The 13,899-nt window shown below is 41.9% G+C and overlaps 1 protein-coding gene across 1 annotated transcript in view; it reads right to left on the bottom strand.

Moving 5' to 3' along the window:
- The window catches only part of LOC306710946 (transmembrane protein 132C), a gene marked incomplete at both ends in the record, with an annotated part of 129,650 nt that overhangs the window by 50,838 nt on the left and 64,913 nt on the right, over nucleotides 1-13,899 (bottom strand). The window contains one exon of the mRNA XM_079179693.1: nucleotides 5,887-6,030. Within this exon, the coding sequence (XP_079035819.1) occupies nucleotides 5,887-6,030 (144 nt within the window). The remainder of the gene's footprint in view (nucleotides 1-5,886; nucleotides 6,031-13,899) is intronic.

The following is a 13,899-nucleotide window of genomic DNA, read 5'->3' as shown; positions in this document are numbered from 1 at the left end:
ATCCCTGACCAAGCCTGTGAGAGAACAGAGAACACTTGTCTCCCTTCATTTTTTTATTATTTTTCTACTCAGCACTGCCACGGCTCCGTTTTGCGTGCCAGATGCTGATTATTGCACGAGCATTGCAGCTCTAACCATGATAGTCCTGTCGTGTTTAAACAGAGCCAAAGCACAAACGATTCTAGGTTCCGTGTCTGAAAAGGGCTTATGTTTGTCAAACGCTTGACTGCTCTTGAAGTCGGCCCGTCTCTCTGTGCATGTGTTAATCTGAGGGACTGGCTCGATTGAGAAATGTCGGCCATTAGAGCCGGTTTATTTTGATTAGTTGTTAGGTGCCACGCCTCACCTCCTGCAATTACAAATCGAACTCCCTTTGCTGCTTGAACAAGCCACTGATTGCCACGCTGATTATTGGGCCACAGGAACTACCATCGTGGTTCTAAAACCTTCATTTGTTTCTTTTTGTCAACTCTTCCCCTCAATCAAACAGGAACTCCAAATTGTGTTAGCTTTTATTAAAAAGAAACTAAGGAGCCAGAGGCAGCTTGTGTACCTGACATGCATGGCTGATGACTCTCTTTTTAAATATGCAATGTGATAGGGCTGTAACGGTTTGTGCACCCACAATTCCGTGTGTGTGTGTGTGTGTTTCATGGTCTGGTGCATGCTGCCGCACGCAGAACAAATGGAATGTAGACTTTTCCTTGTAATGTGGAACCAAAGTTTACAAGTGCAACGTTCGCCCCAAAACTTTTAGCTGTACGCCGTTAGCAACATATGCTGAGGTTAGCACAACAAGCGGATTGGCAATGCGAGTCAGTCACACTATGGCGAACGCACATGAAACGCCAGAGCTGGAATCCCCTTCTGCGGGTTCCTGGTCAGCTACAACAGCGTCGGTGAAAGATTTGTGTCAAGACAAGGATTGTCGGCTCCACCGTTGTCGGGTTTGTGGGTATACGCGCGTTTCGACGGCATCACCCAGATGTGCCAATCACCGGGATAAATGTTTGGGTGTTGTGCATGAGTTACATTTTTTTATATTCCATGTATTTGGTTATTTTCAGTTTTATAACCTATTGTGACCTCTGGCCTTTTGGTGTTTTCTCACTGTTCATAAAGTGTAATGCAGAATTATTTGGTGTCTTATTTTAATTTAGAAAATAGTTCACAAACGTTGTAGCGGTAGTAAAGATGCATCAAAGGAAATACATTTATGATCAAAGACAAAACCTTATTCAGGGAGTTAAGAGACATGTCCAGAGATCCAGAGAAAATTAAACACGTCAACGGTGTGCCCACGGTTTATTTGTGGGGCAAGAGACATGCTGCACTAGTTTAAAAGATAAAATAATGTGTGAAAAATTGGTGGCACATGAGTTAGAATTGTCCATGAGCGTTAAAGTCACTAGCTGTAATGGCCCTATCAAATGTAAGCACAAGAGAGGACGGTAACAGAGAATTCATAGAGAAATCCCATAATTCGGTTATCACCAAAATCAGGTCATCACTCACAATTTAAAAAGTTAAGACTTCAAAACTGTCGACCAAAACCTGAATGAAATAAATGTGAAATGATTCTTAAAACCAGCTGTAATAACCAATCCGCGGACTGTTAACCTTGATGCGTTCAGAAAATCATAACGGCGTTGGCAGAGCTCCACTAGAAGGGAGCGCTCCACAGGTTTAAGCCCGATCTTAGTAAGCAATAGAGAAATGAAGGTTAAGGGATGTAATTCGATCATTAAGGATTAAAGATTTATTAGACATGGACTGAGAGTTTAAAAGAGCAAAGACACCAAGGAGCTTAGCTGAACTGGAAATACTACAGCAGACTATAATGAAATTACCGTAGCAGTTGAAGACACAGAATGCATAATGTACTGGTATCACTTCTAGACACGATCCTAAAAGGGAATACTGTATGAGTCCAGGGAGGTACAGTCAGGTCAGGGGTCAGGAGGTTATAATGAAAAGAAACGTATCCTAATGCTTTTGTTTTTTCCCCCCCTGCTGTACCCAACTCGCATTGAACCGAGACTTTTGTGTAGCTGTTACATCCCTACAGCGTGACCATCCCATAGAGAATAGACTCACCCACTTCACTCACATCAACACGTGCAGACACAAAGGCAATGCGTACATGAATCCCGAGTGGGTGTGCATTCCCGTGCTTAATTATGCCAACAGCTGAAGAGGAGTCTGAGTTCAATAGTACTTGAATTAGCTTGACGTTAGGGAGAAGCGGTCTCATTCTATGGTCACCGTGAGGACACGAGAGAACTGTCTGGTGAAGGACAACTCGTAGCATTTAAGTGTTCTACTACGTCTTTATAACAGAGCGGGCAGTGTTGTCTGATGACCATTGGGCCACTTTGAGATTGCATCAGTCAGCTTTATTACAGCCCGGAGACCTGCACAGTCAGTGTACGTAGCGGCCCATGTGTGGCTAAATCTGCTCTGCTTGAGTAAAGGGAGGTACAGAAACCAGATCGGGGGGGTCCTGCGTTGAGTTTATTGTCCACAAGCTGTTGAGAGGGGCTCTGACGAGTCATGACAGCTTAGTGCACGAGACATGCTGCCTTAATTTGGATACACTTGAGGACTTTATATATGGAGAGGTTTCTATTTCCCCATATTGGGTATATGCATTATGTCAGACTGCATTTTATATATATATACTCTCTCTATAATGCACAGTCTAGCAATCAAGTATTATATAATATATATTTTGTATACGGAGAGAAAAAAAACAACTGTATGGGCATCTGTGTTGCTGTTCAGCAAAGTTTGGATGAGGTCTGGCTATAGGATTTCCTCATCTCATCCACTACCCACTCTGCACCCCTCGCTGTCTTCATACCGGTGCTTCATACGCAGATCATCATAAAAGAACAAATATATAACTGCAGGATTGGTTTCTAAAGTGCTGTTTTTTTACCAGACTGAAGCGCGATGCTAAAGAAATCCAAAACATTTCGAGACCTTAAGACATGTTGTTTTTACTCTTATATAGACAATTCATATCAGCATGGTAATGAAACCCAAACACCTAAGGGCATACAATAATCCATTCCCACTCAGGCTTTCACACATACTGTAGCTATATCAATTCGTCATAATATTGAGTGTGGTCTCTGTAGTTTGCATAAAGAGAGCTGAAGCTGCAGAGGGAGAGAAAAGGGTTCACACAATGAACACACACATGCATAAACACAATCATGAATATAATTATGTTTACGTTGTTCATGGTGGTCTAATTGAGGCATTCAGCGACTCTATCACATCAAAACAGCAATCTGCTGGTCTGTCTGCCTCAGTTTTTATGTTATTTTTTGCTTTAGGAATAAAGCAAAACCAAAAATGAATGTGAATAAAAAAAGGACACCACAGGCTGCGGCAGTATGCACTTGGTAATAGCTTTTAGTGTGCGGCATGTGTCGTACTGTAGGAAGGAGGGACGATCAAATGAACTTTGTTATCATTTCACATTCTCTGTGTCCCCCTATACTTGGTCTTCCTGCTAACACTCCTGACATTTATTGTGTCACACCTCAACTCTCAGCTGCCTCTGCAGTGCACGGACAATCAGTCCAGCGAACATGTGGCCGGGTAAAGTACCTGGACTGGTGTTCTGAAGAAGGCAGACACATCGTGCACACCTCTGGGACAAGAGGAAGGTTGTTGTTTTTCTTCACCTCCCCAAAAGTGGTCATTACATCACATTATAACACCGAGATACAATACCTGTAAGTCCACAATCGCTTGTTACATCTCACCTCTTCTATTTGGAAGCAGTCAAGCCTGCTGGAGTCTCTCACATGGCGCTCACACTATTGGCGGTAATGTCGCACTTTCTACCACGAGCCAGGGGAGAGACCCATTCTGCTCACGGTGTTTATCTTTCAGCTTCTGGCAGTGATGCCATTTTAATGGTCGGCAAAGTGAGCTTCAATTGACATTAGGAGAAATTTAATGTTTAAGGGCACTTGTCCTGTTAAACTCCTTGGCTTTCATCTGCACGTATTCCCATTACCCCATTCATATTCTGGCTAATGAAGATCTTTTTGCACTTAACCTGACCGATGGGAATTCTCCTACCCACAGGACAGCAGTAGAATAAAATGAGTATGAACCTGTTACTGGGGAGGTGGAGAAAAGTATGTCAAAAAGGAAATCCGTGCAGATTCCAGGGAGCCAAAAGATTAGACTAATTTAGGAAATCACTTTCAAGGCTTTCAGACATAATTTAACAAGTCTTGCTCCGCTGTAGCCTCCAAGCCAGCCTGAATCTTACACGATGTATTTCTTTTTCTCTTGTAGTCTGGAAAAGATCTACAGAGAATCGACAGAGCCATCCAAGTGTAAGCTTGACCAATCAGAGAGCCATAGATGATGTGACTGGGCACCTCAACTCCTAAACCTTTGTTTTTGGCTAATAAATGAAGCAAGGCCTCTTCTAAAAGTATAATGTATAAAAATGAACAAAGTCAGTGGACAATGTACGAGTCCAGACTGTTCATTTTGTTCCAGTTTTGAAAGTGTGTTTGTCCAGTGGAAGAGACCACAAAAAGCAAAGAATAATTTTCTCAGGAGATGAAAGTCATTTTTCATTGTGAGCATGTTTTTAATATTTTAGAAAAATGGAAGAGAGCGTGACTATAACTCTCTCTCTGTTACCATTTAACCTCCTCAAAGAGATTTTCTAAATCAAAGTTCAGTGTTTTGATATTCTTCACATTTTGAAAGACTATGAGCGATGCTTTTATCCGCTGATGTGCTACAGTTATTCCATTTCATGTAAGCTAAAGAAACCTAAAACAGGGTCACAGCGGGTGTGTCCTTATCATTTCAATACTTCAAGGTAGTCTTTTGTCGAGCACAGAATTGCAGGACATAATACCAGCTTCAACATGTATGACCTTGATTTGAGCAGTACTGTATAATTCAATGTCTCTGCACCTCAGCAGGCCTGTGAGAGAGATGCATCTAAATGATAGATGACTTGTCATTTATCACTGTCGTCACCTTGGCACTCAGAAGGAAATAACAGCCCAGCCAGGGTGTGTCACTTCCTGTGTGCAGCTACTTTGTCTTTGCCTAAAACCGTTTAGCTGTCGACTTGAATGTCAAATACTGTACAATGGCGCGCACACACACTTGCACACTCAAAACACATAGTTATTATTCATTAACACACATCAGCACACATGCATACTTTAGCTCATATTGTCATGATCGGAAAGCTGCCAACACCGCCAAAGCTGGGAACACATTTTACAAAAACTGGTAAGTCAAGTGAATTTCTCAAACTTGTAAAACATTATGAATTGCTTCCTTCCATTGATACTAGAGTCAGACTTTAAGGATTGTGCAAGTAGTTTGGTATATTTAGCCCATAAACTAGATATTAGGCTAAACACTGCCTGTTTGGTCTGTCCAAACATTGCGATGGAACATGGCCGATTCCGTGAAGAAGACCCGCTCCCTGTGTAGATACGGGCAGCTCTTTCTAAGTTATCAGAACTCTAATAAAAACATAATTATGATTATTGTATTACATTTCTGCCAATAGATCCATCTAAATCCTACAAACTGCACCTTTAAGTGCAAGCAAGGAGCAACAAAGTGTTCCTCAAACAATACATTTTAGTTTCTACACTTGGGAGTCGCTGGGGACCTTTGTGCCTGGCAGTGCCAAAGATTGAATGCTTCAGATGCTGAGTCATGTCCTCTTTCATCCTCACTCTTTGCAATCACTCTCTGCTGACACCTGTCAGAGAAATGAACAAGTGCGCTGCTGCTTTCTGGTTGTTCATCAGGGTGTCCACTTCATATTTCAGTCACACATTGATTAATTCCGTAGAAGGAGGGAGTCGGACGTACCTTTGACTGAAACTGCTCTCCTTCCTCCGACAGTGAAGGGTCACAACCCTGTGACCTTCACTTCTGACATCCTGACTCACCGTCCACACAACAGGGTTACTGGCTCTAGCTCCCAGAAATGCCACCCCGTCCTTCAGCTTGACCCTGGAACACACAGGTTAAAAGAAAAACATGACATCAGAACTGTCCAGTCCATTACTGGAACTGTCAGCAGAACGGCTCACAAATTAAGTTTCAGAGCTTCAGAAACTCACCCGGCCTCTTCTATTCTCTTTCTCTTCCCCGACGCAAACAAACATGTTCGAAAGAAAAATTAAATGAGGTTGGCTTTAATTTTCTCAAGGTGTCAAAACAAAGTTCAAACACTCATGTTCTCTCTATCACACACGCAAGAAGGACATTAAATCATCTCCTGAAAAAAGAAATGTTGGGACGATTTACTAATATAAAACAGTTTATTTATTTTTAAAGTATTTTGGTGGTTGCTTCCAACAAATTTGTGTTGACAAAGGAGCTCCATTATCCATTTTGGATAATCATGAGTGAAAAACAACTCAAATGCTTTCAGGTTTTATTTTGGGTGAATATTGCTTTGGGGAAGTGTATCTGGCAAGTACAAGTCAAGCAAATAATTTCATTAGCACCGATGGAACCTGAAATAATCCAGAGTCAGGGTTAGCGAGTTAAAATGAACCTCTGTGAAGATGTGTTGAACCACCATGAGTGGTACATATGCAGGACTCTTCAGAACATCACACACACACACACACACACACACACACACACACACCTGGGGCGTTTGCCAGACCTCAGATCTCTGCAGCCTTCATGCCACCTCTGCCCCGCCCTATTGGCCCTCTATCACTTCCATTACTCCTGGTCACAGTCTGTGGGGGAGGCCATACAGGTGGCGAAGAACCATGACCTCCTTTTCCAGTGTACTGACACGCTGTTGCTCTCTTCCTCCTCTTCCTCCTCTGTCACATGCAATTACCATGAAGTACACGAGCAGTTTTTAGTGCCTTCTCTTCTAACATTACAAATTGCTCCTGTTCAAACTGCCGCCACAAACGCCATAGAATATGTGTTTTATGTGGGGAAAATGATGGCACTAAAAGCCGGAGCTGAAGTAAAACACCAACGGGACAAAGAAAGGTGAGGAGAAAAAAGCATTTCTATTCAGTGAAGCATGAACGCGGGGTCATTTTCCCCCGCCATCAATCTAATTGGAGACTGTCCTCGTTCAGGAACTGCGAGAAACTTGTAAAAGATGAAGAGAAAAAAAAAAACTGAGCGCTAACGGTGGGATAATGACATGACAAACCATGCAGCAGTCCTTAGAAGAGCGCAGTCATTACGTCTTCAGTGTTCAACCGATCTTCTTTGATCCCGTCCAGGCCGCCGAGGCGGCGATAACTAGCCTCGTGTTGGTCGCTGCTTCTGACGAGCAAAGATAAAGGCCGCCGGTGTGGAACACACGGACAATAACCAGGAGGAGACGACTGATTGTCGTCTGCCCTCCTGTTTTCCAGTCGGTGCGGCAGCCACGGTAATTACTACAAACTGACAAGCAGATTCAGCACTGACGGTGGAGTGACGGTGGACTGACGGGGCAGGCGATAATCAAGTAATATGAACTTGAGTCTTACGTTGTTGTATTGATGAAATATAGAAGCCCAATTAGAGCGGGGACATGCTTTAGGTCCCAGGATGACGTCGAGCAGCACCTTCTTCCTCTTCTTTTCTTTTTCTGCTAACGTATGACGGATGCCATTAACTTATTGTGCTTGCATCAGTGCTCAATTTAGATTTTCAATTGATGGTTTCAGTAATTTTAGTAAGAATAGTCAGTACTAATTAACACATGCATAAACGTGCTTGTTCAGTCTTTTTGTAAAATATATATGGCTTCAATTGTGTTTCGTAACTGTATTTGGCATTTCATAGAGTCAAAAAACGAGTTGATTGATGGGTTGATCAGTACTGATAAAGAACGAATCACTCCTGAGCTACGGTGTAAGTATGCTGTCCGTGGTCCTGATACTCTGAGTTAATGACTAACCCTTTCTTTTTTTCTTTCTTTCTTTCTTTCTCTCTTTCCTCATACTCACTCTAGTTCTCTCACACGCATGACAGACAAACCCAAGCATGTACTATAGCCAACAAGTGAGCATGCTGAATTACCAAATGGCATGTTGTAAATGAGATTGCTTTGGCTAATATGATTTCTGTTGAGAGAGAGGAGGAGGAGGGAGGGGGGGGGGGAGGGCAATAAAGGAAAGCGATTCGAAAGGAGGCCCCTTTCACATGCATCAGCACATGAAGCTGCCTCATTAATTCCATGAAAACCTGCATCAGTGGGATGAGTATTTACAGATGAGATGAGGTTGTCAGAAAAGTTTTCAGCTCTCCCCTGATTGATGCTGAGAAATGACACCCCCGGATGGCCCCCGCCCAAATGACATGTCACCACACCTCGCATTCTGGCATGCTTCTCGTACGCTGCATGAAATATTAATGTACATTAATGTCACTTTACACAGCAGGGAATTAAATGGAATACAAACAATTGTGAGCATAACATTTAGACACCATGCTTTACGGATGTTAAGCAACCAATGTATCAAGATAACAATAGAAAAAGTAGCAATGCTTTACCAATAAAATCAAACCAAATTTCTACAAAATGCAACTGCAGATGAGAGTAATGACCTGAGTAGTGGCTGAAAAATACATCTATATAGAATTCCTCCATTGACAGTGGTGGAAGAAGTATGCATATTTGTTACTGAAATAAAAGTAACAATAGCACACTATTAAACTACTCCATCACAAGTAAAAGTCCTGTATTCAAAATGTTACATAAGTAATGGTTCAGAACAGCATAATGTACATAAACTGACAATAAAAAAATGTGGGCCATTTGGTTGCAGCAGAAACGAGCTGCGAACGCAACATTGACATATTAAATACTGCATTGATGTGCAGGCGATAATTTGATGTTAGACCTGTTAGGGTCGAGCAATATGTTAAATATGTCCAACCGGCCACCATCACCCCAACAACAGGCGATATGTTCAAGCAGTTGTGTGTGTGTGTGTGTGTGTGTGTGTGTGTGTGTGTGTGTGTGTGTGTGCGTGTGTGTGTTTGTACAGATTTGCCATGAAACAAATGAAAAACATGTTTTTGACAAAGCGCACGTTTCCGTGGAACCCAATTTCAGCAAACCATAAGATGATAATGACTGGATATAATTCATGAAAAGGAAAATAAATTGCATTAATGATTACATGCTGTCGTGCAAAAACATGTTTTCTACTTGATGCCTAAATGGGCTCTCGTAGTTCCCATGACAGTAGCAATGGGGGAAGAAAGGGCACATTAAGATTGAAGAAAAGGGAGAAATAAAACAAGAGAGTGTGTGTGTGGGGGTTGTGAGCTGGTTTAAAGGTCTTTGTGGTGTGCACAGGGATGGAAGGATAGCTTGGTGTTTGAGGTGTTTGAGCAGGGAGAGGGGATAGTGGTTTACAGAGACCAGCCAGGCTAATTAGAAAAGGGGAGCGTTGCATCAGTGTCAATGAAAAAGGACAGAGGATGAAAACATTTCGGAGAGCAGAGGAGAGGAGTCAAAGAGAGGGCTTTATGCGCAATAGGCTAGAGTATGAACTTGTAGTTTTAGTTCTTTGCTGTCTGTTCTGGTCTTGTATTTCCAACAATAGCAAAGAAATATATTAATGTTGTCCTTAACAAGCCATTTTCAAAGGTTATGTCACCCACTAAACTTAAAGTTTAAATTACAATTTATGAGAAGAAACAGGATGAAAACTATTCCCTGTATTAGGTTATAACAGATCATTATTATTGCAAAGATGGAGACAAAGAGAAACCGATAACTTCACAAGGACATACATGTAGTTAGTACACACACACACACACACACACACACACCAATGGTCTGTGTTTATATCTGATATGATGTTAACACGTTGGCAGAGAGTGGGTTGCTGGACAAAGCTAACCTTTAGTGGAGATAAATGAAAGCGAGAGCAATAGCTCTGATAGCTGCTCAGCCACAAAGAAAGCCACTCTTGGTTCCTCCTGCAGAGGAGGAGCCAGATGGAGAAAAGCTTTAATTAATACAGATGAGTCGCAGCACATTCATATACAACCTGCAGCCAGGTTCTGAGGTGTCATTAACTAACCCCATTGAAACGTTTGAAAGAGAAAGCCCTGCATGACAAATTGGTCAGATGGTGAATCTAAAACACGCGCTAACTTGTGGTCGGGCATATTTTCCAAATTTATTTTAAAACGGTAGTTTAGCTGAATTCAATTTACTGACAGCAGGCAAAATTGGCCAAATCACATTGAGCTAGTTAAGTTGGCCCGCGTCCCTAAATTCTCAAACACCTGCAGCTAAATCCAGTTATGAAATAAACACACAAGCTGTTTGGAACCCTGGCTTTATTCATGTGCCCTTCCTCCCTCTCTATCTCTCTTGCTCAGAAACAAAATAATCTCCATCGCCTCGCGGTGAAATTAAATTAGATAGTCGCCAATGACAGGTGAACTGGGCTGGGAGCTGGTTCAATAAATTAGTAATGTGAAACAGGGAGATGCTCTGAGTCAATTAGCTGAGGAATAGCTGTCGGTGGAGTGTTTTTAAGGGTGAGCAGACACAGCCAGATGCGGAGATAAAAAGAGAGCTAATTCAATTAATGAGTATGATGCTGTTCTTCCCATTATCAGAGCTAGTTAAAAGTGCTGGTGCGTGGCAACGCTGCAAACCTAGGACAAGAAGAACACTATCAGATAAAGAGGTCTCGCCAGACAAAGCTCATCTCCACCCATGCATTCTGCTGCATCGCTCTCTGTGTCACCCTTTTGTCTCACTTTCACCATGTCTCTTATCCTATCTCCCGCTGTCTGTTTCCAATGAAACACTCCTCGCTTCCCTCAGCCTTCCTCCCATTGCTCTCCATATCCTTCACCAGAGCTCCCCGTCTAGCTTTGGCGCTCTGAAATAAAGCTTCTTTTATATCATTTTAAATTAGGAAACTAGAGATAGCTTTTAGCCACGCTAGCAGCGAGGCTTTTTACTGACATTCATGGTCCCCAGAGGATGAAGTCTACTGACTTTGGTGATCCCCTTACTATTCCTCTACCGCCACCCGCAGGTTGACATTGGTAGTGCACGGTGAAAAGTCTCGACAGCTGGATTATCATGGAAATTGGAGCTGACATTCATGTTTTTTTCATTCAAGTATTTCCTCTGACTTTTCATTTTGTGCCACGATCACGTTTCATTTTCAATTTGTCCAAACCGTTTCGATTTTCTTTACAAAGAGCATTACTGACTAACAGCTGCTAGCTTGGCTATACACTGTTAGTATTACTTATTTAGTTTTATTAAAGCTTTAGTATTACTCCTAATGTGCCACCTTCTTTCTGGATGCCCTTTCTAGTCCTGACTACTAAACATGCTTGAAACTTAATCAATAAATAAATCTATGATTATTTAAACTTCAGAGCTGGAAATACAGTGTATGGACACACCATTGACACCTGTACTGCAATCTAGTATAATAACCATGCAAACAATACTGCATTGTCTCCAAGCCATAAATACAGTCCGTGGTACTTTTCTCAACTTGTTCAAAATGGAATCTGAGACGAAAACACCTTCTCACTTTTTAGTTAGGAAAAAGGAGGATTGAGGGAGCATGTTGTGACATATTCAAGCAGGCTATCATCACCTAACCTTCCCCCACACCCTCTAATTTCCTCAGGATGTTGCTGGGAAAGGGCTGTTGCCTTGTGGCTTATCCGCTCCTTCACTTTACCCTTGTGAAATATCAGTTTTCCATCTTTGTGCCAATGACCGCCTATCTCACCATCATTTAGAGATCGATATCTGTGTGATCCAAACCAGACGGGGGGTTTCGGAGCTGTGAAGGGTTAAAAGCTACCTATCTATCAAGGGACAAAGAGGATCAAAGGGAGTACTACTTGAAGTGCCTCTTAGTCATTTGAACCTCCAGTTGATTATATTGAGTGCTACTTAATTGAGGAGATGCTGACTGTCACCAAACACTAGACACGTTTACAATCAGGTAGCTATCCAAGAAACTCTCTGTACTGTCCGAGAAAAGCACAGACTTTGCTTTGCTTTTCACTCAGAGGACAGAGTAGAGGAGCCGATTGCCGTCAGCCAAATCCTCTCTTCATCCATTTCTGAATGCCTGAAGAACACACCAGGCATGTCGATGCCTCGTCTAACATATCTTTCGCCGTCTTTTTTTTAATTAAAGGGAAAAGTAGACAGATGGCTGACATATGGAGCTTGGACCTGAGGTCTGCGAACAAACTACCCGCCCTTTAAAAAAGAAGAAGAAGTAACTGTCAGAGGAGAGCAGTTGACTTCAAATGAGAAGAGGTTCAAAATGCGAGCTGGCCATAGCCTCATGACATGAACGAATCCATGACAGATCAAGAGCAATCACATGGGCAGGAGCACTGAGAAATGAATTTGAGTCGAATTCAAAGAAGCCCCTGAGATTGTGTGAGGAAAGGAACATTCCATTTCAAAAACTGGGCAAGGTTTCATACAGTACATCTTAAATACATCTCTGAGGAAATCATTATTTTGCTGTCAATAAAAAGATAAAATAAAAAAAACAGAGCAGAGGCATCAGTATAATCTACTGTACAGTCACACTGATGAGCCTTATGGGTGTTTTTCACTCACCGCATGAGAACCGTTTGTGCATGAGCTGAACAGTGAACAACGGGGATAGCGCAATATATGACTTTGTGGAAATGAATAAAAACACTCCTTGGAATGGCTGAAAAACTAATTCCTACTTCATTAGCGGGTTTCAGAGAAGTGTCATGCTATATGAAGGCTTTCACATTAAAAAAAAGAACAAATGAATTTGACTTCAACCACATTTTATTGAACATATACAAATGAGGCTAATGGAATCCTTAAAACATCGTTTTGTAAGCAACAGCCTCAAGAGTGCAGTAATAATCATAATATGATGAGATAGCACTAATTCGGTGCCCAGTTCTGCATAATGCATGGCTGCTGGTTTGGGGCAGAATGCAACACATGCATAAGTTATCATGGAACGGGTGAGATGTAATTAAGGCATTATTTACTTAAAAACTGGAGGCAGGGGAAGCTGATGAGAAAGGAAAGGAAATGGTGGCTCATAAAAAGTGGAATTTACCAAAGCCAATAGCTTAGAGCAGTCAATGACTTTGTTTTTTTTTAATCTGCCCCGAGCTTTCTTTATCTCCTTATGTCACATCATTTAAAAAAATTATAAAAAAATAAATAAAACTGGCAAAGTAAATGGCAACAAATGATACATGCTATTATAATTAAAGAAACAGGTTGGATGTGGGTGAGTATTGACTGAAATGACAAAGAGCTCTCTGTGTGTGTGTGTGTGTGTGTGTGTGTGTGTGCCGCGACTGTGTACAAAGCAGGCTGACGGGATGATGACACTGAAGGGTGTGACAGCGCAACACCCACAATGGCCAAGAGCAAGTCACCTCCAGTAAATCGCAGCCTGCCTCTTGTCACGACGCAAGACTCAAAATGTGAAATTCAAGAACATCACCAATCTAGCGCCCTACATGTAGGACATTTCAACCCTCATTTGAGTTGCTGGATTTGCAGCGCAAGCACGGGATTTCAGATTAACACGAATATGAAATATGTGTCATGGGTTTCCTTTTTTTAAATATTTTTCATAATTGCCAAAATGTACGCCAAGCAGTGTACAAAACAATTCCAATGTTTCATTTTGCTTTAATGCTGGATTTCAGGAACTCACTACTACTGCTGCTGTAGATTAGCTGAAGAAATGAGGTCATGTTCCCGCAGACAGAGACTTGATCCCTGTGGCTGCCATTTGAATGGAAGCCGTGCCAGTTAAATAGGGGATAGGGCAAACACATGCAGACACTGCTTCCAGTAAAACCTATTTGACACAAGGTTGC

This window comes from Pholis gunnellus (genome assembly GCF_910591455.1).
Source record: "Pholis gunnellus genome assembly, chromosome: 18".
Taxonomy (NCBI): Eukaryota; Metazoa; Chordata; class Actinopteri; order Perciformes; family Pholidae; genus Pholis; species Pholis gunnellus.
Note: the sequence above shows the minus strand (reverse complement) of the source record. Positions and strands in the feature narration are given on the sequence as shown.